General features: G+C 37.6%; 1 protein-coding gene across 1 annotated transcript in view; it reads left to right on the top strand.

Moving 5' to 3' along the window:
- LOC306886490 (arf-GAP with SH3 domain, ANK repeat and PH domain-containing protein 2-like) overlaps window positions 1-25,028 on the top strand; it is a 71,073-nt gene that overhangs the window by 30,904 nt on the left and 15,141 nt on the right. Inside the window, exons 5-13 of the mRNA XM_079443628.1 lie at window positions 10,769-10,818; window positions 12,965-13,094; window positions 13,175-13,260; window positions 18,190-18,265; window positions 18,378-18,464; window positions 19,841-19,944; window positions 20,112-20,181; window positions 21,683-21,770; window positions 24,754-24,802. Coding sequence (XP_079299754.1) covers window positions 10,769-10,818; window positions 12,965-13,094; window positions 13,175-13,260; window positions 18,190-18,265; window positions 18,378-18,464; window positions 19,841-19,944; window positions 20,112-20,181; window positions 21,683-21,770; window positions 24,754-24,802 — 740 coding nt within the window. The remainder of the gene's footprint in view (window positions 1-10,768; window positions 10,819-12,964; window positions 13,095-13,174; window positions 13,261-18,189; window positions 18,266-18,377; window positions 18,465-19,840; window positions 19,945-20,111; window positions 20,182-21,682; window positions 21,771-24,753; window positions 24,803-25,028) is intronic.

Below are 25,028 nucleotides of genomic sequence, written 5' to 3'. Positions count from 1 at the left end.
GACTATTAAGCATTTTCGTCTCAAGATAAAGACTAAGACTAAATCAAAAATGCCTGCCAAAATTAACACTGCTCCTGACCTTCTCTGCACCATTTGATTGTTTGTTAGCTCTTCGGGGGAGTCTGATGTGATTTACTCCTAATGAGGCGCTTCACTCAGCTCCTTGTCTGGTTTCCCTGGAGACTTCACTTTCTCTGTCTTGCTGTGATGGGGCTGAAAAAGACATTCTGCCTGGGTGAAGTGATTCCTTAAATGTGTAGTTAAAAATGAAAGCACGGTTAACTGAATCAGTGAGACCCTACAGGCATTAATCGGGCCTTAATAGTGAACTGATGTGTTTGGACCTACACAGTGACCTAAAAGTGCTTCTTTCCATCTGAGGTAGCAATCACATCACTGCCTAGTGGTACTATTTCTCATACTAAATTCATTTTTCATTTTTATGTTGCGTGTAAAAACATTTTAATTAGAATTTTATTTGTTCAGATATTTGCACACCATCAATGCTATGGATTTTTTTTTTTTTTTTTTTTTTAGGGAAAGGTGTTGTAATCTGTTTTCCATCACACCAATGAGATTCACACTTTTGGTTACATGCCCAGAGTCACTACTGTTACATAAAACTATCACTTGGTGGTGCATTAGTGCATAGCAAATACAAAAATCAAATCAGCGGTTTAAAATAAAATTGTAAATACTCTTTATCTTGTTTTCTTTTCTGTTACAAGCATGCACTTTGTGTACTGTGTTAAGTGGGGTATTCCTGCTTTTCTTATAAGAGCCACCTACTGTCAGAGAGTGCATTTGCTTTTTTATTCAGCCTGTCTGCTGTTTTTTCTGCTGGTTTGAACAGACAAATCGCATAAGAAAACTGGACTGAATTTTCTTGCAGAACAAGGTTCGTTTATAGTTAGTTTAAATCCTAAGTATTATAATATAATATAATATAATATAGGGTGTAACGGTTCACAAAATTCATGGTTCGGTTTGATACGACACAGTGGTGTTGCGATTCGGTACATTTTCGCAATGTTGGAAATATTTCTGTTTCAAACCATGAAGGTGAGGCAATGGATATCACATAAGCAACGTGTAAACTTTGCACAAGGCAAACGTCTTGAACGTCTTAATCTTAGTCAATTCACTATGCAGAAAGTGAAAGTAAAAACGGAATGACGGAGTAATGGCGGCGCTTTCGGTATATAACATTATATTTTACACACTTTAATCTCTTTATTTTCCAAATGTAATAGAATTAGTCCAACGAATCGTTCGGTTTGTAATGCATACCGAACGGAAAGCCTCATACCGAACGGTTCAATACGAATATGTGTATAATTACACCCCTAATATAATATAATGTTTATTTTATTAAAATAATACTAAATAACACTAAAAAAAATTCTTCAATTTTCTTATATGTATAAAGAATAGTCACAATGTGAGACATAAAATCACAGTTAATGAAATTGTCAAAAAAAAAAAGTGAGATATAAAGCAATTATGAGGAATAATATTACATTTATCTTTCTTGATTTACTTGATGGATGCCAAGTAAACTGACTTGAGTTAAAATGATGGTTAAAACAAATTCCCATATAAATCCACCCCAGAAGATGATGTAAATCCTGCTTTGTGTCAGTTTGCTGTAGAGGTGATTGGGAGGACACTGACAGCTGCAGTTATGGAGTGCTAATGGTCTCAGAACGGACTGCGTCAGCATCAGGCTTGATTCAGAGCGCAGTAGGGGGGCGCCGCTAATGGGGAGAGATTACAGGCCTCGTCTTCGGCCGTCTTTCCAGTAATTAACCTGAACCTGTGCCTCATTAACCCATCAGCAAATGGATCTTTAAAATGAAATGTCTTTGGTGTCATTACGAGGTCATCTGTTTTGTTACCTGTCTTTGGAGTTACGGTCTGTTAAATATTCGTAGATTAACATTAATGTCAACATTACATTTAATGTTGGTCCATTTAAACCATAGGAAAACAATGGATCACGATGACAGTTCGGATGCTGAGGAAATTTTAAATGTGTATTTATACTTGTATGACGGACCACAAATACAATTATGAGCCTGCTATGCAGCCAAGAGAGCAGGACAGGCCAGGATTAGACAGAACAGCGGTCAGAGAAGACAAATTGAGTTGATGTGAGGAGAACAGGGCAGGTGTTTGGTGAGAGATCAGTGTTGGCTTACAGATATACACACGTTAGCTAATGTAATCAGGCAATAGCAATGCTAGTATTGATACTACCAGTAATAGAAACTAATAAGCGTTGATCAGGCGTCACACTCGTTAATATCCGACACTAACGTTACGTGATAGTGGTTTCTTATCACCGCAGGAGAGAGAGATAAACACATTTTTGATTCATAGGTGCTTGTGTGGGAAATTCGAGGAAAGCATAGACCTCTCCAGGCCAGCAGACACATGTTTTAGGGCAGAAATCATTTTTTAATATTAAAACAGTCTGAATAATTAGGATTATCAATTACAAGTTAACTCTATTTAGGTCATGACTACCTATAAGTAACACTTTTTGATGCCATTGGTATAACACAATCAATAATGATACCATAGAGACAAGTTGTCCGTTGGGCCTATGGTGTTCTGGGCAGCCCTTACCTGCATGTGGTGTTTCAGCCAGTAGAAGATAGTTTACAGAGGAAGGAGGACTTTATAAAGGTTTTGAATGGCCCCATTTTGTTGACAATCAATAAAAAATAAAATCACAATCAAGCAGATCTGCATTTATGGTTAATTCAATTCAGTTTTATTTATACAGCACTAAATCATAAATATTATTTCATAGCACTGTTAATACCCAACTCAAAACACAACATTTCAACTGTGTGTGTGTGTGTGTGTATGTGTATATATATATGTGTGTGTGTGTGTGTGTGTGTGTGTGTGTGTGTGTGTATATATATGTGTATATATATGTGTATATATACCAAACATATACTACCAAAAGAAATACCATCTGACCCATTTAAAAACATTTAACAATCTTTCAGTCTGGGTATCACACTAATGTGTTGTTAAAGTGTGTTGAATCATGAAGGCTGTGCTAGATATACACCAACAGCCTCATCATGTTGATCCTCTGACTGGAGGGATCTGGAAAGAGGAGCAGGTCTAGTGGACATGACAGTGTTTTCCTGGAGCCTATGGTGACCTGCAGTATTCCTCTCTCAGACGGCATATGCTGGGAGAAGCAAACACAAGTTTAGATCACATTCACTGCTGACCATGCTTTTCCACTTGGCCTCCATCACATCTGTTAAGTTACACACCACCGCGGTGTTTGAAGCAGATGCATTAGTGAAGTCCCGTCTCTTCAGCTGCACTAACGCACCGAGGCCCGGAAGATACCGTCCTATTTCTTGTTAGGAAACCTGTGGACTCGATGTCCTGACAGGCTGGAGTTTGTGCAACCTCCACAAACACAATAATTTACCGTGACAATGATAAATTGAAATAAAAATAACTACCGAAAACACACTGACTCGCACGCGCTCAAAGCAGAGTGCGGCACACGACTCCCTTATGTGACGTAATATGACGCGATGTTGAAAAAAAGCGGTTTTTGAGAACTGTCCAGGAAAGCCTCACTTTTTAATCTAAATTTGTGCCCTCGCGTCTTGTAAAACATTTTCAAATCCTGCATTAACGGTTCATTAATTTTTTTAACCTGCAATATGCACTTTAATGTCAAGTGTTTGTTGTTCTTTTTTTTTTTTTTTCCTTTGTTTCATAGGTTATTTAGTAAGTTTAGAACTTGTTGTATTTCACTTATGTTTCATTAAAATCTACTTATTTGTCAGTTAAGTTGTTTTTTGTATTCTGGAGCAGAAGATTGTAGTATCCTGTTACTCTCCATGTTTGTTAAATTCTCATTTATTGTCATTTTTTTCTCTATTGTTACCTTCTCACTATTTTAGATGGGGAGGAATGTAACAATGATAGCTAATGTTAATTTATTCAACTTGTAAATGGTTAGGAATTGTAATATGTCAGAAAGCTTGACCCCCAACATTCCCATTTCTTGACCCTGATTTGCGTGTCATCTAAAATGCTGAGGGAGGCGGACTTGCAATCCTCATAAAACCGACCCACAGACAAGCTGACATCATGCCAAAACCTCTCAACTTAATGATGGGGCTGTCTGTTCCGCAGTAGGATCCATTGTCTTACAGTGCTTGTTTGTGAACGACACTTCCTCTGTTCAGTCGGTCGGACTGGCTTTGCAGGTGTAGACTCTTTTGTCGGTCTCAGAGGGAGTGATGTCAGCGCTGAAGAGCGCTGAGCTGTGAAACCCACCCACTCAAGTATTTTTGACCCCTCTGGCTAATAGATGTTGCGGTCTGAAAGTCCAGGTGACACTATGTGACTCAGCTTGTTTGAGATATGTATCCTGGTGCTGTGTGGTGAGGAATGATGATTTATAGTTCTGTCAAAGCAACATGAAGCAGCTCGAGACCGTGTAATGCCATTCAGAAATGTCTCCCTTTGTCTCTCTACATCCATTCTTTTCTGTGTTCACGAGTTAATAGGTTGAATTGCTGAACGGTCATTCTCTGAATCCCTGAAGTGGCCCTTTTGGTGATTGAGATCCATCCTAGAATGAGCCCTAAAGATCACTCTCATTCAAACTGTTTTAAAAACAGCCCCAGACTAGAACTGCAGCTAGTCACCATTTTAATAATGGATTATTTTATTTGTTTTTTCATTTAATCATTTTTTTAAAATAATCTTGCACAATGCATAAATAGATTTCTGTATAATGTGTTATTATTGTGTGCCAAAATATCGAGGTTACAATACAAAGTAATAGAGAAGTGAGTTTGAATAACCCAAAACACAATGTTAACTTGAATGAGCCTGCTCATCTCTGTTGCACCGTGTTTGATTGACATGTCTTCACACCTGTATTTGTTGTATATGTTCAAAATATAAAACCATAACAACAAAATGTAACACAATTGTGTATTGTAAGATTTCTAACGGTTTTCACTATTATAATGTGCCATCACAAATTTTTGTTGATTATTTTCATTGTAATATGTGACCCTGGACCACAAAACCAGTCATAAGTTCCAAAATTGAGATTTATACATATAAATAAGCTTTCCATTGATGTATGGTTTGTTTGGATTGGATAATATTTGGCCGAGATACAACTATTTGAAAATCTGGAATCTGAGGGTGCAAAATCGATGGTGAGAAAATCGCCTTTAAAGTTGTCCAAATGACGTTCTTGCATATTACTAATCAAAAATGAAGTTTTGATATATTTACAGTAGGGAATTTACAAAATATCTTCATGGAACATGATCTTTACTTAATGTCCTAATGATTTTTGGCATAAAAGAAAAATCAAGAATTTTGACCCATACAATGTATTTATTTTTGGCTGTTGCTACAAATATACCCGTGCTACTTAAGACTGGTTTTGTGCTCCAGGGTCACATATGTCATTTTGGTCACACTTTATTTTAAGGTCCAATTCTCACTATTAACAAACCATTAACTATGACTTTTGCCTCAATAAACTTCTAATTGGATGCTTATTAATAGTTAGTAAGGGTACTGGGTTATTGGGTAGGATTAGGGATGTAGGGACTAATAAACAGCCAATATGTTATTAATAGGCATGCTAATAAGCAACTAGTTAATAGTGAAAATTGGTCCCTATACTAAAGTGTTACCGTAATTTTTTGATTAGTTGCAGTCCTTTAGCAGATTAATTTTTATTTTATATAATATATATTTTTTATTTATTATTTTGAACTTCACATCTTGTGATCACTGAACATTTTCATTGCATATATAATAGTGTTGGGCGATATGCTCAGTTTTCATATCATCCTATCGTCAGCCTGTGAGATCGCCGATACACAATATTATCATGCTAATTTATTTAATTGTTTACTTAGTTTCATTGCCGGAAAGTTACTCCAGCGAAAGGCTAAAAGCAGCCTAATGTTTTAATATGAATTAATTTGTATTTAACATAATTTAATAGAAACATTGTAAGTTATTATAAAGCTTACATTTCCTCAGTTATTCAAGAAGCAGCTACAGAAAACGAGCAAAGAACATTTACGTTACCAAAGACCATCATAACTGACTTCAGTCTGGTGCAAGTATTATGCACTTTAAAAAAACCACTTCCATTGTAATCAGTGCACTTTAAGAAATGCATAAAAAAAAAATACACGTTATAATCAGTAGGGGTGTGAACCTACACTGGTCTCATGATTCAGTTCGATTACGATTATCATGTCATCGATTCAATATCACGATGCACTGCATCCTCAATTTTCAATTTTACTTCACATGCATACAATTTTGTCAATAAATACAAGCAGCCAGATATATAAACTGAACCTTTAATTTTATCTGCTTAAAGAAGACACGCTTCTTGAATGAATCAAACATCAAACAAAACTCAAGTCTGGGCACAGAAGACAACCGGAGCATTCAGAACAAATACACAAAAGTAAATACTAAATACTTGACACTGAGAGGGTTAACAGCTCAGGATGAATACGGCTGACGTGGTTTCTCAAGTTAATGGCATTACCCATAGATATAGATATACGTAGATGTCTCTTTAGAGACTGTTTCTATGGGCCACGATATGTAAGCCATCCTTCATTTTTGGAATGGTGTGCGAATTGATTCATCGATTATTATGGTGAATGACCGTTCCGAGATGGCAGACGCGTCAACGTATCTTGAGCGGTCGAATAGGGAATCTACACATATCTATGGTATTACCCCCTGCATATTTTATTGATGCGTGACACGATTTACACACAGCATGTGTCTTTCTCCAGGTCGTGCTTACCAGGTTGTTCATAAAGCCGAAATGTGCCCAGATATCAGCTTTTGAAATAGTTGGAGCATTTTTAATTACTCGCACTCGCGTCTCGCCTCCATCTGCCATTGTGTGCTACCGCGACAAAGCACATATGCGACAAATGACGTCAGAAAAGCATCAGAACGTTATAATCGGTTATGGTTTATTACTGAACCGATACCGAATCGTCCTCATCTGCATTGCGATGCACTGTAGAAACGATTAATTTCGACACCCCTAATAATCAGTGAAGCTGTATGATAAAGACACTGACTGCAGACGTCTGCGACGCGTTATGGCTCCGACACGGCCACTGGAGCTGATCACGGTCTCTCAAGTCAATGCTTGTTTATACCAGCTGCGCTGCGGCACGTTTGTGAAGCATCTTTGCGCTGCATCGCTAAAGATAGGCGCCTAGTTAATTGTCTTGCTATCATTGAAAGCATCAACAACTGGCAATATCTCTGACTATCGCCGATACACGAGTCTATCGTCTATCGGCACAACCCTAATATAGAAAAAAGCAGCTTGGTTGGTAGATGATTTTTCTGTTTAAAGCAAATGACAGATGGTGTTGTTGAATTGATCTGATCATATTTACACATTACAGTTACATAAAAATTGCAACACTTTTTTTTAAATCCACAACAATTATTTAACATTAAGTTACATATCATTTACACACATACGTACCTCTTATGTATTTATATTTAAAGGGGTCCTATTGTGTTTTTTAACTTTTAGAATTTTAGTCAGTGTGTAGTGTGGATGTTTGGGCATAAAAAAGATCTACAAAGTTACAAATCTCAAAGTCCACTCCTAAGGGAGATATTTTATTTTTTAAAAGAACTACAACGAACAGCTCGTTTGGACTACAGACTTTTTTTCCGGGTGTTGTGATATCACAAAGCGGCCCATTAGAATATCATTAAATCCTGCCTACGGAAATTCAAATGGTTGGGGGGTGGGAAGGGGCGAGGTCGTGGTTAGAACGCTTGGTTGAGTGCATCACACAAGACGACAATGAAGAAGTGCTGCTATAGCGTCAAGTTTTCGCAAATTATTCAACATGCACCTGAATAATTATGTATGTAAATATATATGTTACAAATATGAAAACGTTTTTATAAATTGCTGACAGTACAGTACTGGACAATGATGTAATCTGCAGAATTTACACTTCATTTATGAGATTTAGACCGTGTGTCCCATACATTGATTTGTTTGTGGCGCCCGCCACAATATCAAAACTGACTGCCACAAATAGATTTTCCAAAAGGCTTTGACTTCGTTGAATAAACATGAGCACTGCACGTTTCAAAATCGAAACCTGGTGTGGGTGTTTTTATATCACTGTGTTTCTGAAGGAAACCGACTGTCTTCAGAAAAAAACAATAACGTTACCACTAAGGATGTCAACGATTAATCGACGATCGATTAATTGTCGATAAGCGATGTAATCGATAAGAGCTATCGATGGTCGATTAAGCAGTTTCATTTCGGGGTGCGTGCGGCTCATGCGCAAAACAGTGAGTGACAGTGAAGGGGCTGGATCTTACACAAAAATAATTTACTAATGTATAAACTATACGCTTTTAATGTGATCCAAACTTTAAAAGTACATTAAAACAGATACAATACAAAGTTCTTTTGTATTGAAATGTAGTAATAAGTCATGTTCAATTATAATTTCCCTAGATAATTGTTGTATATCGGGCACTTCGCTTTGACAGGGCTGTGTGCACGAGAGCAGGACAGATATTATAGGCTATTTATTCATACAACTTGTTAATTCGTTCTTACAACATATTAATTTGTGGCCACTGTCCAGGTTTCAACCCATGAATTTAAATGCAGGAGCAATTTAAGTCATAGTAACGAATTCTTAATTCATGGCCACGAAATCTTTAATTTTCCCCCACATGTTTACCACAGTAAGAGATGCGAAAACAGTGATTAAAACAATAAATAATATTACATTCGTGACCATCTGGCAAAACAGAACACAATGCCACATACAGCTTGATTTAAATGTATGCGCTTGAACGGCATGAATCCAAAAGCATGGTCGCGATGTAACATTTGCCTGCTAACCAATTATTTCTCTTATTAACAAAGCTTTGTACCTCACTTGTGTCATAATACTCACATTAAAATGTTTCAAATGGGTAACAGGGTGTTGCCGTTGCAACGCCGGTGGTTTTGGAAACGGATCACTGACCGCACGCCACAGCCCCACGCGCCGTACTTGCGTTTGGGATCATTTTATTTTTAATCCCGATATTGTCAATTGCAAACATTGTGACAATGTTTTAAAATAAAACAACGAGCACCATGAAACCATTTAAAAAGTCGCATTCAGCGCGGCCTCCGTGACAGAATATGAAACAGCCCACAAAGTATAACGATCCCGTGCGTAACTACGGTGCGCGCTCTTCATTTTATCAAATGATCGTAATCGCATCCATTCATTGTACGATCCTGCTACTAGCCTTTTACTTAGACTAAAAACCCCTTTCATTTGGGTGAGGAAGCTGGCGTTTTGAGTGGCATTTGCACATCCTGTCATGCCGGTGACTATATGCTACTGCAATATATCAATAGATGCAAGTTTAACGATTAATCGATTAATTGATCATTAATTTAAACGACGATCGATTGTCTTGCAATATCCGTGTGTGCAAGGGTTCTGTGCGATCCTCTTGTTCAATATTCTCGGAGTCTGAATCTGGCTCAAATTAATATGGCAATATTGACGCCATCCTTAACTATACCGGAGCAGATGGAACTTGCTGCTTTGGCAAGGGGCGGGGCAGTACTGAAAGGCCGTCTAAGCTGTTCGCCAATCACAACACACTGGGACAGCTAACCAATCACAAGACATTTTGTTTTTCGGTTTCATCAAACCCAGAAATAACCGAGCCGTTTGTGCCAGGCTAGGGAGAGAGGTTTTGTAATAATGTAAATTATGTGAAAAAATTTTCGAACCACCAAGCATGAGAGCATATTCTAGTACATCCCCAAAACAAAATCAAGACTTTGTAAAAGAGCATAATAGAACCTCTTTAAATGGGCACTTCTCATCTCTTCTAATTTCTGTTACATTGATTCAAGTATGGAATTTTTGGAGAATCAATGTGGAAATCATTTTCTTGTCAAACTCCTCTTACTGAGCCATTATTGCTGGCACAGATGAGACTGTTTTCAGCACAACTCAAGCTGTGTACAGCATCTGTTATGGAAGCACATTAACAGAGTTTGTAGGACTCTTAGGAAGTCCCTCTACAAACACAGCCTTCTGTTAATAGAGTAAACCCTCAGCAGAGCTGCTGGAGAACGCTCTGTTTGCACAAGCAGAATTTCCCTGAAGCTTTCAGATGATGTCATTGCAGAATACAGCACTGGCGTTACATCAGGTACTTTCTTTGTGAGCATGACATCATGTGTAATGGCGTGCACTGAGCTTGGCATCTGAGTGGTGATTTTATGCCATTCTTCTGCTAGTCTAAGCTTCAAACCTTGCCATTTTTGTGCAAAATAAAAAGCTCCAATCTGATTGGCTGGCTGATGCAGCAAATCTAAACACCCTTGATATGTTGTGTTAATGTTCTTCAGTGCATTCAGCACACATTCAATTGAGCCAACTTTGAATTGTGTGACAATGCTGAAGGCACACCATGATGTTCAGAAAAAAAGCATTGCATCTGCAGTGTGGACCAGACATTATGCTGACACTAAAACGTCTGGTTCTGTGAGACGACGCTTCTGCTCAGGCCTGTTTTTTTTGTTTTGTTTTTTTTTCTCAGTTATTTGGGTTAAGCTGCGGATGTCAAAATGAAAGTTGAGTCATACTCCTAGTATGTCTAATGAATATCCCCTCTCTTTCTTTTGCAGGATCTCAAGAAGCCCTTTGATAAAGCCTGGAAAGATTATGAGACTAAAGTGTAAGAGATTTTCAAAGAATTCATTCATTTCTGTCAAGCATGCTTGCTTAAATCTTAGTCTGAAAATTAATTAAATTGAAAGGAAATGTCAGTGTCCTGAGTGTCAAATGAGGGATCAGTGGTGCCCAGCACTCTGGATAATGAGCTGTCATTGTTACCACCTCACTTCCTGTATTCCTATCCTCTGCTATCACACTGATTGCTGTGCATGCGACAATGTATGACATTAAGTAGGACTTTTTATATATTTTCCAAGCTGCAAGGGACATTCTTTACTGAAAGGGTAATATATTTTCTTATAACGCGTCATTTGATTAATTGATTTACCGTTGAAGCCAGGTGCTGTCTTTTGTAATATCATTGCTGTTTTCCATCATCGACAGTTTTGCTCAGTCAAATACATATTTCACCCCCCATTGCCGGATATAATCTCTGGTGTTTGATTGTGACAATACCTTCATGTTTGCAGACAGAAAGAAACAAAATCACCCTCTAATGTGACACTGGCCCTGACTCCATTAAACTGGTTTTCATCGTCACCGCCACTACAGTTTGAGTTCACTTCAATCTCTGTGTCTGTGCAAAGCTTTCGCCTTTCTTGCAAATCGCAGTTTGAGCTGCAGGCTTCATTTGTGCAAATCTCCTGCTAATGAGTATGCTGAAGATCTTGCTGTGTTTGTTTAAGAGACAATGAATCTGACACTAAAAATAATGTGGTGCCTCAGAAGTGCAGGTGAACAGCAGGAAACAGCAAATCATGATTCATATTTACTTATTTGTTTGTGTGTGTTTCTTTCTCCCAAAGATGAAAGCAACACTCCACCATTTTTGTGTTTTGTTTTTAACTGGTTTGAAATTGAACATAATCTTTATCCTGAAAAATGGTGGACTGTTCTTTACAGTCATCGGTGGAAGTGATGTACTGACATGAGGGAGTCTGTTTAAGCTTATTTCTTCCATCTGTCAGATGTACAGATGCAATACCTAAAGTATCTAATCGTTGGGGAAGCTGCAAAAAAAAAACAGACATCTCAATGACAAGCTAATCATAATTATATTTAATTGACAATTATATTTTATTATTACTATGAGTTATGTTTTTGGACTTGTATGAATTAAAAAAAAAAAAGTAATTTTGAACTATATGAAAATGAAACTAGAGCAAATAAATGATTTTCATTAAACAAACAATTTTTACTACACCACATTTTGGAGTTTTTGTCAAAGATAATGTTCAAAATGTTGTAATATTTATATAATTTATTGTATTGCTTTTGCCATGAAAATAGCCATAAAATTTGGCTTGGCACTAAAACACACACACACACACACACAAAAAAATCCTGCTACAAAACACAAAACAAAACAAAATGATCAGCAACTTTTTGAAATAGTTATAAAAATTCATTAAAACTATGTCATAATTATAATTAGAAACATTAAGATAATAAATAGTCATAATTTACTCACCCCCATGTTCTAACAAAACTTAGAATTGTTCTTCTGTGGATCAAAATATATTTTGAAGAATGCTGGGAACCAAGCCAATGATTTTAATTCTTTTGTGCTCAACAGAGGACAGAAATACCTAACATTTTTAGTAAATTTTTTATTTTGGTTAAACAATCCCTTGAAGTTAATAGCCTTGCTTCTCCCCAACACTAAACCTAATATAGAAATCAGAATTGTTGTCAGGCAGCTCCTCATGCTAACACATGACTTCATTCAGCGCTTGATGCATTTTATCACAATCTTCTTTTACCTTTTAATTTTCTACTTTCACTGACTAGAAATGTTTATTTCTTTTTATTTTTTTTGGAAATGGCTTCTAGTGTTCAGCCATCTCTTGACCAAATCTCATCGCTAGGCTTCAAACTCTGAAAGCAGAGGTTCCAGAAATGGCCAGCCTGCTTCAGCTAAGAGCATATGAAGGCCTAAACCAAACGCATGAGGCTCTCTCTGGAATCCTGTGTCTGAGAGCAGGGCCCTCCTTCCCCACAGAGGAAATGCTGCATCCGTATCGTGGGGTACAATATGCCGCTGGAGCATATGGAAAAGAATGCCCTGCTGCATGAGTGCTTCCTGTGCGTGTGTTTGCGATTGTGTGTCTGAATTTTTTTTAAGGTGCTCTGTGTGTTTCACGCAGTTCTAAAATCGAGAAGGAGAAAAAAGAACATGCCCGACAGCACGGAATGATCCGGACGGAGATCAGTGGAGCGGAGATAGCAGAGGAGATGGAGAAGGAGCGCCGTTTCTTTCAGCTTCAGATGTGTGAGGTCAGAGGCGACTCATTTCATTGGAGAATCCTGTAATAGGCATTTCCTGTGCTTCAGTCTCCTCTATTGTTTTGTTACAGTACCTCCTCAAAGTCAATGAAATCAAGATCAAGAAAGGTGTCGACTTGCTTCAGAATCTCATCAAATACTTTCACGCACAGTGCAAGTACGTCTGGCCACGTTTCTAAATGTTTCTCTTAAAAAAAGGCTTGAACAAATAATTTATCTCCATGTCATCCAAGATGTTTGTCTTTCTTTCTTCAGTCAAAAAGAAATTAAGGTTTTTGAGGAAAACATTTCAGTACTTTTCTCCATATAGTGGACTTTAATGGGAGCCAGCAAGTTGAAGGTCCAAATTGCAGTTTCAGTGCAGCTTCATAGGGCTCGACAGGATCCCAACTAAGGAATAAGGGTCTTATCTAGAGAAACATCTGTCATTGTCTTAAAAGAAAAAAAAATTCTTTATATATATACAGTGGTGTGAAAAAGTGTTGGCCCCCTTCCTGATTTTTTATTTTATTGCATGTTTGTCACACTTTAATGTTTCAGATCATCAAACAAATGTAAATATCAAAGATAACACAAGTAAACACAATATGCAGTTTTTAAATGAAGGGTTTTTTTTATGAAGGGAAAACAAAATCCAAACCCACATGGCCCTGTGTGAAAGTGTTTGCCCCCCCCCCCCACCCCCCCACCCCAAATGAGAAAGAAAGTAATTGAGATCTATCAGTCTGGAAAAGGTTATAGAGCCATTTCTAAAGCTTTGGGACTCCAGCGAACCACAGTGAGAGCCATTATCCACAAATGGCAAAAACATGAAACAGTGGTGAACCTTCCCAGGAGTGGCCGGCCGACCAAATTTACCCCAAGAGCGCAGCGACGACTCATCCAAGAGGTCACAAAAGACCCCACAACAACATCTAAAGAACTGCAGGCCTCACTTGCCTCAGTTAAGGTCAGTGTTCATGACTCCACCATAAGAAAGAGACTGGGCAAAAATGGCCTGCATGGCAGAGTTACAAGACGAAAACCGCTGCTGAACAAAAAGAACATAAAGGCTCATCTCAGTTTTGCCAGAAAACATCTTGACGATCCCCAAGACTTTTGGGAAAATACTCTGTGGACTGACGTGTCCCATTACATCTGGCGTAAAAGTAACACAGCATTTCAGAAAAAGAACATCATACTAACAGTAAAATATGGTGGTGGTAGTGTGATGGTCTGGGGCTTTTTTGCTGCTTCAGGACCTGGAAGACTTGCTGTGATAAATGGAACCATGAATTCTGCTGTCTACCAAAAAATCCTGAAGGACAATGTCCAGCCATCTGTTCGTGACCTCAAGCTGAAGCGAACTTGGGTTCTGCAGCAGGACAATAATCCAAACCACACCAGCAAATCCACCTCTGAATGGCTGAAGAAAAACAAAATGAAGACTTTGGAGTGGCCTAGTCAAAGTCCTGACCTGAATCCTATTGAGATGCTGTGGCATGACCTTAAAAAAGCGGTTCATGCTCTAAAACCCTCCAATGTGGCTGAATTACAACAATTCTGCCAAGATGAGTGGGCCAAAATTCCTCCACAGCGCTGTAACAGACACATTTCAAGTCATCGCAAACGCTTGATTGCAGTTGTTGCTGCTAAGGGTGGCCCAACCAGTTATTAGGTTTAGGGGGCAAGCACTTGTTCACACAGGGCCATGTGGGTTTGGATTTTGTTTTCCCTTCATAATAAAAAACTTCATTCAAAAACTGCATGTTGTTTACTTGTGTATCTCCTTTTGGTAACACTTATTCACTATTAACTACGACTTTTCCCTCAATAAATTCCTAATTTCCCGCTTATTAATAGTTAGTAAGGTAGTTGTTAAAGGGATACTCCACCCCAAAATGAAAATTGTCAATATTCACTTACCCCCAATGGGTAATTTTTCACACTGAGGATGATTGAGGGACTCAAACACAACAATTAAAAAAGGTTCAAACATTCACTGATGCTCCTGAAGGAAACACGATGCATTAAGAGCCGGGGGGTGAAAACTTTTGAACAGGATGATGATGTCCAAATTTTTCTTATTTTGTTGAAATATCATATTTTTCCATTTAGTACTGCCCTTCTGATGCGACAGAAGATACTTGCATGTTTCCTGGAAGACAAATTAAGTACAATTTACCTTGAGCTTCAAATTCAAAAAGTTTTCACCCCCGGCTCTTAATGCATCGTGTTTCCTTCTGGAACATCAGTGAATGTTTGAACCTTTTTTTAATTGTTGTGTTTAAGTCCCTCAATCATCCTCAGCGTGAAAAGGTGGATCTCAAAATCATACAGTCACTGCTGGAAAGGGTTCAGATATGCAAAAGATGCTGGAAAACTGAAGAATCTGCAGGACCTGGAGGATTTTTCTGAAGAACAGTGCTCAATTGAACTGTTCAGAACAAACAAGGGACTCATGAACAACCATCACAAAACAAAACAGTTGTAGATCATCCAGGTAACCACACACAGTAGTAAGAACCAAGGGTTCCCAAACTTTTGAATGTGGTTATATTAATAATTTCAGCTATTTTTTTGTCTTGTAGACTATATGTAAACATCTTTTATGGAAAATATCTTACTCAGGACAGTACTAAATAAAAAATAACATGCATTTTGTATGATCTCTCTTATTTTGGTAAAATTATCCACATTTTTACAGATTCTGCAAGGGGTTTCCAAACTTTCGCCACTGTATTTGTATAGCATTTTTTACGATACAAATTGTTGCAAAGCAGCTCTACAGGAAATTTAATTTCCACAATATATTTATATATTGCAGAACCTTAATATATTTAACTTATGGCAAAATTTGGTAATTCTGTATGTTGTCTGAGCGTTGGCATCCTCTGAGGTCCTCTGAGGGGTTGGCATTATCTTTTCTCAGGTCATCTCAGATCATTTAAGGGTTGGATCCAGACTGAAGCTTCTGTAATTCCTAGTTACCATGGGATGTTAATCCTGTGGCAGAAACAGAGAAACAAATAGAGACATAATTAGCGTAGCTGCTGTTCCATCTAAGCAAAAATTATTTGTTCAACCCAAGATAAAGAATAATAATAATGTACATTTGATCAGATATAACAGCTGTACAAGATTATAAGATGCATTATGTGAATGCTTGGCTAAAGAGATGTGTCTTTAATCTAGATTTAAACAGAGAGAGTGTGTCTGAACCCCGAACGTTATCAAGAAGGCTATTCCAGAGTTTGGGAGCCAAATGTGAAAAAGCTCTACCTCCTTTAGTGGATTTTTAGTGGACTTTGCTATCCTAGGTACTACCAAAAGTCCAGAGTTTTGCGACCTCAGGGAGCGGGTTGGATTGTATCGTGGTAGAAGACGAGTTAGGTATGCAGGAGCTAAACCATTTAGGGCCTTATTGGCAAGTAATAATATTTTGTAAATGATACGGAACTTAATAGGTAGCCAGTGCAGAGACTGTAAAATTGGGGTAATATGATCATATTTTCTTGACCTGGTAAGAACTCTAGCCGCTGCATTTTGGACTTTCCGTAGCTTTTTTATTGAAGATGCAGGACAACCACCTAGCAGTGCATTACAGTAGTCCAGTCTAGAGGTCATGAATGCATGAACTAGCTTTTCTGCATCAGGAACAGGTAGCACGTTTCGAAGCTTGGCGATGTTTCTAAGATGGAAGAATGCTGTTTTTGTTACATGGGAAATATGATTTTCAAAGGACAAGTTGCTGTCTAATATAACACCCATATTTTGGACTTTAGAGGATGTGACAGTGCATCCGTCTAGTTGTAAATTGTAATCCAAGAGATTCTGTGTACTGTTTTTTGGTCCAATAAGTAATATCTCTGTCTTATCTGAATTTAATTGGAGGAAATTATTGGTCATCCAATCTTTTACATTTTTTACACAATCTAATAGCTTAGATAGTTGAGAAGTTTCATCTGGTCTTGTTGAGATATATAGTTGAGTATCATCAGCAAAACAATGAAAACTAATCCCCTATTTTCTAATAATATTACCAAGGGACAACATGTATATTGAAAATAGCAGGGGACCTAGGACAGATCCTTGTGGTACTCCATACTTTACTGGTGATAATTGAGATGACTCCCCATTTAAATGAACAACGTGGTAGCGATCGGACAGGTAGGATCTAAACCATCTTAAAGCCTGCCCTTGAATACCAGTGTAGTTTTGTAATCGATCTATGAGTATGTCATGGTCTATAGTGTCGAACGCAGCACTAAGATCAAGTAATACTAGCAATGAGATGCAGCCTTGGTCTGAAGCAAGAAGTAAGTCATTTGTAATTTTAACAAGTGCAGTTTCTGTACTATGGTTTCTGTACATAGTACAGTTTCTGTACTATGGTTTCAGGCATACTACAATTGAGCAGACACAACTTTTTCTAAAATTTTAGACATAAACGGAAGATTTGAAATGGCTCTGTATTTTGCCAGTTCATTAGAATCTAGTTGTGGTTTCTTAATAAGAGGCTTAATAACCGCCAGCTTGAATGGTTTTGGGATGTGACCTAAAGATAACGATGAGTTAATAATATTGAGAAGCGGTTCTTCTGCTACAGGTAACAACTCTTTCAGTAGTTTAGTGGGTACAGGATCTAATAAACATGTTGTTGGTTTAGATGCACTGATAAGTTTATTTAGCTCTTCCTGTCCTATAGTTGTAAAGCACTGCAGTTTTTCTTTGGGTGCGATGAATGAAGCTGAAATACTAGATGCAGTAGAATCTACATTTGATGTTGTATTTCTGATGTTATACATTTTATCAGTAAAGAAGTTCATAAAGTCATTACTATTAAACTGTGAGAGAATATTTAGATCGGGTGGCGTGTGTTTATTTGTTAATCTAGCCACTGTGTAGAGCCCTTTGAAGCTCCATTGAAACTGCAATTTGGACCTTCAACCTGTTGGGTGCCTGTTGAAGTCCACTATATGGAGAAAAATTCTGGAATGTTTTGCTCAAAAACCTATGTTGTTCCAATGTTGTTTTTTATCACTTATTCATAGTGGAGGGTGTGTAATTATTTGGAAATTAACTGGCATTATGTCTTCTGTTGTAGCTTCTTTCAAGATGGTCTCAAAGCAGTGGACAACCTCAAACCCTCAATAGAGAAACTCGCCACAGACTTGCACTCGGTGAGAGATTCTTCTGAAGCGCTACATGCCAGCCTTATACTGGCTCACACCACTGATCTCTTGGTCAAATCTCATTTTTACCTTCATAAACTGTTTCCACTGCTGTGTTCAGATCAAACAGGTACAAGATGAAGAACGCAGGCAGCTAACCCAGTTACGGGACGTGCTAAAGACCACTCTGCAAGTGGAGCAGAAGGAGGTTAGTCCTTTCTCAAATCAAATCCCATGCAATTCGCAGCAATTCACAAACCACAGCACTATTCACGGTGCATTTATAGCTCTAGATTAAAATGGTTTAGGACTGCTCAGTAAACACTGAATGGGGAAACTGGTCATCAGTCTCTACTGCCTTATCTTCCTGCCAGTTTTCTCACCCTCTTAAGCTTTAGTCACTCTCAAGACATTTTAAGTGTTTCCTCAGTCAAGTAGCTTTGGCATTTATGATTACAGACATAAAGAGATTACACGCATTTAATCTAAATGCAAATAATCAGAAGTTAACAATCCTCTTAACTCTATGTGAACAAGTAAGAGTTTTAATTGTCTCGCCATCTGGGTTACACATGACATCCCTGTTTATTATAGGAGTGCACAATTTATTTATTTATTTTTGGCCTTGTTTACTTTAGGATTATAGATTATATGTGATCATATTGGTTTTGGTAAAATAAATTTATTTTTGGCCCATCCATCCATACATCTATACATCCATACATACATGCATGCATACATGCATACATACATACAGTACGTAATTGGTTTTGGCCACAATTATTGATTTATTTATTTTTTATTTTTAGGCACTGTACACTTTTTCCGTAGACATCATAGACTTATTTGGATGATATTAGTTCATTTTTTTTTCCCATTTCTGGCTGCATACTCTAGAGTTCTTTCAAATTCATTATTAGCCATAACATAAAAATACCTGGCCAATGATGTCACACAATGTTTGATACATTCTTGCAGTATATAGCAATGTTGTTTTAGTGTGCAAAATGTTTTTTGTAACCTGTCTGAAGAATGCTCTCTTCTCTTCTCTAATGCTACCGTCCTTTGGCAACGAAGTCTAGGAGAGTAAGTGTCTGCTTGGTATACATGATCATACTTGCACCTTTGCCATTTCCTGGAATTGTTTGCAAAATGTATAAGAAAAGAAAAAAAACATGCTTTTGCATTAAATCTAAGGCTCTGAGTGCAGTTCATACAATGTTGCCGGTGGCTGATGTCTTTTATCTAACCCTGAGTGATGTGGCACTATATTTAAGCCGAGCTTTATACAGCACACACCGTCAAAATACTGCCCATTTTGGCTTTCGTCCAACTCAAAACATTAGTACTAAAATGGCAGTGTTCTCATTACTGGCTCAGAGCCTTGTGTTCCAAAGCAGTGCGTTTCCAAATGAGCTCAGCTCCCTGGGGACGCTTGAAACCCACTGCTCCCATTTCCTCACTGCAGTGACAACACTGCCATACAAAAACACTGCTTTTCACTTCCTTTGACTGCTGACGTGCCAGTGCTTCTCTGCTGCTGTGTGTACAGAGAATACATTTACATATCTGTTCACTTCATAGGACTCACAGGTTAGACAGAGCGCCACCTACAGTCTGCACCAACCCCAGGGTAACAAAGAACATGGGACGGAGCGCAGCGGGAACCTTTACAAGAAGAGTGATGGGTAATCATATTTTGACGTCACATAACATAGTGTGCATTTAAAGGCCATACAGTGAGTTAATGCACGTTCGTTACAATGAGTAAAGTCCGTCCTGCATAATTTATAATGTATTTAACGCTTTAATAGTCATTGATGTGACTTTTACTGTTTCCTGCCTACTTCCTCAGGCTGCGGAAAGTGTGGCAGAAGAGAAAGTGCACAGTGAAGAATGGTTATTTGACCATCTCGCACGGGACGGTACGTAACCTACCTCTGACTTTCTTTTATATCTGATTAGTTTTCATGCTTATGTGTACATGCACTAACATATGGGTAGTTGAAATGTCAAGTGGAGCAGTGACAACAGTGTCCTGCGGTGTAACTTGCAATTTTAATGGGGGTGGGCATAAGGATCTTGAAATATTGATGCTACTATTGCTGATGTATTAAGAGAATTGCTTTTTTTTGCATGAGAATAAATGAATAAATCTCTTAGATTTGAAGTTGAAAACATTAGCTGTTATTAAAAATAAAACAAAATAAATAATTGTTTCACAAAAAAGGAAGAAATAGTTCTTGTCCTACATAAATGTTTAGTACTATTTATTATACTTTTTAGGGCTAGAATTATTTGTTCCTTTTATTGTTAATTTTCTTTTTTTTGGGGTTAAAAATATAGTCTTGCAATGTTAATCATGATAGCTTTCAAATATCATGTTACATGAGTATACTTATTACCCATTTTATCCACAGAAATCACCAAACCTTTCCATTTACTAGAGGTATTGGTTTCAATAATCTTCTATGTTGGTCTCGGAAGCAGTTGATATTGGATTAAAATGGGGAAAAAATAAATTGCCCATCCTTTAATAATAAAAGAAACAAGTCTTTATGATAGAGTTATTATGATAGATGAGTTATGATAATTATTATTTATTGTCATTGTTAATTGAGTCCACAGGGAATATTCATGCTTTAAAAATGAATTTGCCACACTGTAAGTGCATATAAGTGAACTTGTGAAGGCTAAAATGGTGATTTAAAAATAGTAAATAATTAAAAGGGGACTAGCCACAGCACCTGCGACATACTTATCTTTGATAAATCACGCAGTTTCCTCATTAGTGCAGTGCTAATTCAATAGGCTTTCAGCCTTCAACCTGAGCCTCTCAGTGGACATCATTAGTCATTTTACTGTCTTTTCCAGAGGCATTTCCTTTGGCCTCAGTGTTGTTCAAATCTGAAAAGTTTCCTTGTCACCAAGGCAACTAGTGAGAGGATAACAGGAAGTGTATAATAAAAGAGCAATTCAGTAACTGCTTTTGCACACCTTGTGCTGGAGCACATAAGCATCAGCCTGTGGCCTGATTGTGAAACTTTAGGACATTCTTGCTGTGGCTGATCTCAATGTTGAGTATATTTATGGAAAAGAGAGCCAAATTCATTAACATTTATGAAGGGATTTATAGAGGTGTTTTGGGATCTGTTTTAGGATCATTAGCTTTTTTTTTTTATGCATGATTTCCATGTAATTATTCTTGTTAGATTTTCATTACTATAAAAGTAATTTTTCTGTGTTAAAATAAATGCTGTAAATTGTCAGTGTAAATTAAACTCCGTAAACTCGAAAACAGAAAGAAATATGACCTGTACATGTTCTTTCTAAGTTTTAACACTAAATCATGGTATTAGGCTTGTATGTTGAGTTGAGTGTAACTGTTGCGCTCTCTCTCTCTTTCTCCTCTTCTCTGTGTCTCAGGCTAACCGACCTCCTGCCAAACTCAATCTTCTCACCTGTCAAGTGAAGCACAACCCAGAGGAGAAGAAAAGTTTTGACCTCATCTCCCGTACGGTTACACCCGTCACTGTTACTTCACACACACATTTATAAATCTGATATGAGAGCTCTGTAAAACTTAATTAAAGCTTGGCTGCTAAAGATGTAACTGAGAAGATTGAGGGCAAAAATGTTAGAGCAGCAGTAGAGAAAAAATTAGGAGAATTAAGTTGGTTTGAGGTTTATATTAAGAGATCCTAATCAACCAACTGAAAGTCTATTTTTGATCTTTTAATTATCTGAAAAAAAATATTAAAATTAATAAATTAGTGAAAAAATAAAACATACGTACACTGAACAAAATTATAAATGCAACACTTGTTTTTGCCTCCATTTTTCATGAGCTGAACTCAAAGACCTAAGACTTTTTCTATGTACACAAAAGGCCTATTTCTCTCAAATATTGTTCACAAATCTGTCTAAATCTGTATTAGTGAGCACTTCTCCTTTGCCGAGATAATCCATCCACCTCACAGGTGTGGCATATCAAGATGCTGATTAGACAGCATGATTATTGCACAGGTGTGCCTTAGGCTGGCCACAATAAAAGGCCACTCTAAAATGTGCAGTTTTATCACACAGCACAATGCCACAGATGTCGCAAGTTTTGAGGGAGCGTGCAATTGGCATGCTGACTACAGGAATGTCCACCAGAGCTGTTTGTGAATTGAATGTTAATTTCTCTACCATAAGCGATCTCCAAAGGCGTTTCAGAGAATTTGGCAGGACATCCAACCAGCCTCACAACCGCAGACCACGTGTAACCACACCAGCCCAGGACCTCCACATCCAGCATCTTCACCTCCAAGATCATCTGAGACCAGCTGCTGCAACAATCGGTTTGCATAACCAAAGAATTTTTGCACAAACTGTCAGAAACCGTCTCAGGGAAGCTCATCTGCATGCTTGTCGTCCTTATCGGGGTCTCGACCTGACTGCAGTTCATCGTCGTAACCGACTTGAGTGGGCAAATGCTCACATTCGATGGCGTCTGGCACTTTGGAGAGGTGTTCTCTTCACGGATGAATCCCGGTTTTCACTGTACAGGGCAGATGGCAGACATCATGTATGGCGTCGTGTGGGTGAGCGGTTTGCTGATGTCAACGTTGTGGATTGAGTGGCCCATGGTGGCGGTGGGGTTATGGTATGGGCAGGCGTATGTTATGGACAACGAACACAGGTGCATTTTATTGATGGCATTTTGAATGCACAGAGATACCGTGGCGAGATCCTGAGGCCCATTGTTGTGCCATTCATCCACGACCATCACCTCATGTTGCAGCATGATAATGCACGGCCCCATGTTGCAAGGATCTGTACACAATTCCTGGAAGCTGGAAACATCCCAGTTCTTGCATGGCCAGCACACTCACCGGACATATCACCCATTGAGCATGTTTGGGATGCTCTGGATCGGTGTATACGACAGCGTGTTCCAGTTCCTGCCAATATCCAGCAACTTCGCACAGCCATTGAAGAGGAGTGGACCAACATTCCACAGGCCACAATCAACAACCTGATCAACTCTATTCGAAGGAGATGTGTTGCACTGCGTGAGGCAAATGGTGGTCACACCAGACTGGTTTTCGGTTCCCCAACACTATATAGTATAGAGCCTTGCAGCTCTGTGGCTTGTAGAGTTTCTTTATAACATTCAAGGCTACAGAGTAACAGTGTTGTTGTTATCTACGAGGAAGTAGTGGCTGAGGAAACACTGGCCCTGGCTGAGGGATTTTCTCCCATGTCCCTGTGCTTCCTTTAACATCTCATCTAACCACAGGAAACTAATGCCAGAGAGAAAAACAAGTTCAGTTTTATGTGTCCCTCCATGAGTGGGAGTATTTGAGCTTATCTTGCCAGTCCCATCCTCTTTGTTTTTTTTCCCAGTCTTCTTCATTCCAAATGAATTGTCACAGTTTCACTCTAGTTTTCCTCTCCATTAACCAGCACAACTTTATTCATCAGACTATCAGTGGTGTTATTATGAACTAAGCTAAAACCGTTGTCGTAATTTTTATCAGTTGAAATAAAGCTGAAATAAAATAAAATATAAAAATTTGATGAAAAAACTAAACTTGGATATTTTAGAAATAATATATAAACAGAAATAATTACTAAAACTAAAACTGAAATAAAAAATAAATTAAAACAAAATAATACAAATGATAAAAGCACATAAAATATTAAAACTTAAACTAAAATTGAATGTGTGTGTGTATATGTGTGTGTATATATATATATATATATATATATATATATATATATATATATATATATATATATATATATATATATATATATATATATATATATATATATATATATATATATATATATATATATATATATATATATATATATATATATATATATATATATATATATATATGAATCTAGTTTCAGATATTAGTAATAGTATATAATAATAATAATAAAATAACTAATTATTATTTTGCCCACAAGATTTTGTGGCAAGTTTTTTGTTGTAAAAGCAAGTTAAGTTGGAGCAGTGTTGGGAAGGTTACTTTGGAAATGTAATAGGTTACAGTTTACAAGTTATTAAAAATGTAATAAGTAGTGTAACTATTTCAATTATTTTATTATTATTTTAGTTGCCAGAACAACTGAAAAGGCCTGTGACAACATTTAATACCAAGCAGCATTGTCTATATATAGTGCGTTAGGTAATGTAGGAAAGATAATCCATCTGAAAAGGGATCATTATTCAAGGCTAGAAAACACTACACAACTTTTGTTTTGATTTGCATTCTGAACAAGTCAACTCTAGTTGCTAAAAGTCACATCCAGTCTTCAGATTTCAGTGAACAAATTTCACAGACAGCACATCAATGTATGACAGGCACAGTAATATAGGGATGGACAAAATATAGGGCTCTAAACAGATCTATTATTATCAAACGTTTACTTGTTTTCTCCAAGGTCTATTTGTGCTTTCATCTAACAAAGTCTTTCTGTTCTTCTTTCACTCTTAGACGACAGAACGTATCATTTCCAGGCAGAGGATGAGCCAGAGTGTCAAATGTAAGTGTTTGTCTCCGTTATCAGAGGAAACCTGTCACAGGGACATTCCCTACAGTTTTAGGGATTAACTAACTGAAAGTACCAAAATACTGCAGCTCTTCTGGTAATTAGCCGGTTTTCCCCAACAAGCAAGACAACTGAGGGAAGCTGGACAGTCATCAAACTAAACTTGGAAAAACGATCTGATTCATTTAATCTGGTTCAAAAAATTATTCACTGATTTGAA

The sequence above is a fragment of the Barbus barbus genome, assembly GCF_936440315.1.
Source record: "Barbus barbus genome assembly, chromosome: 20".
NCBI classification, from domain to species: Eukaryota; Metazoa; Chordata; class Actinopteri; order Cypriniformes; family Cyprinidae; genus Barbus; species Barbus barbus.
The sequence above is the reverse complement of the archived record's forward strand: the minus strand, read 5'-3'. Positions and strand labels throughout refer to the sequence as shown.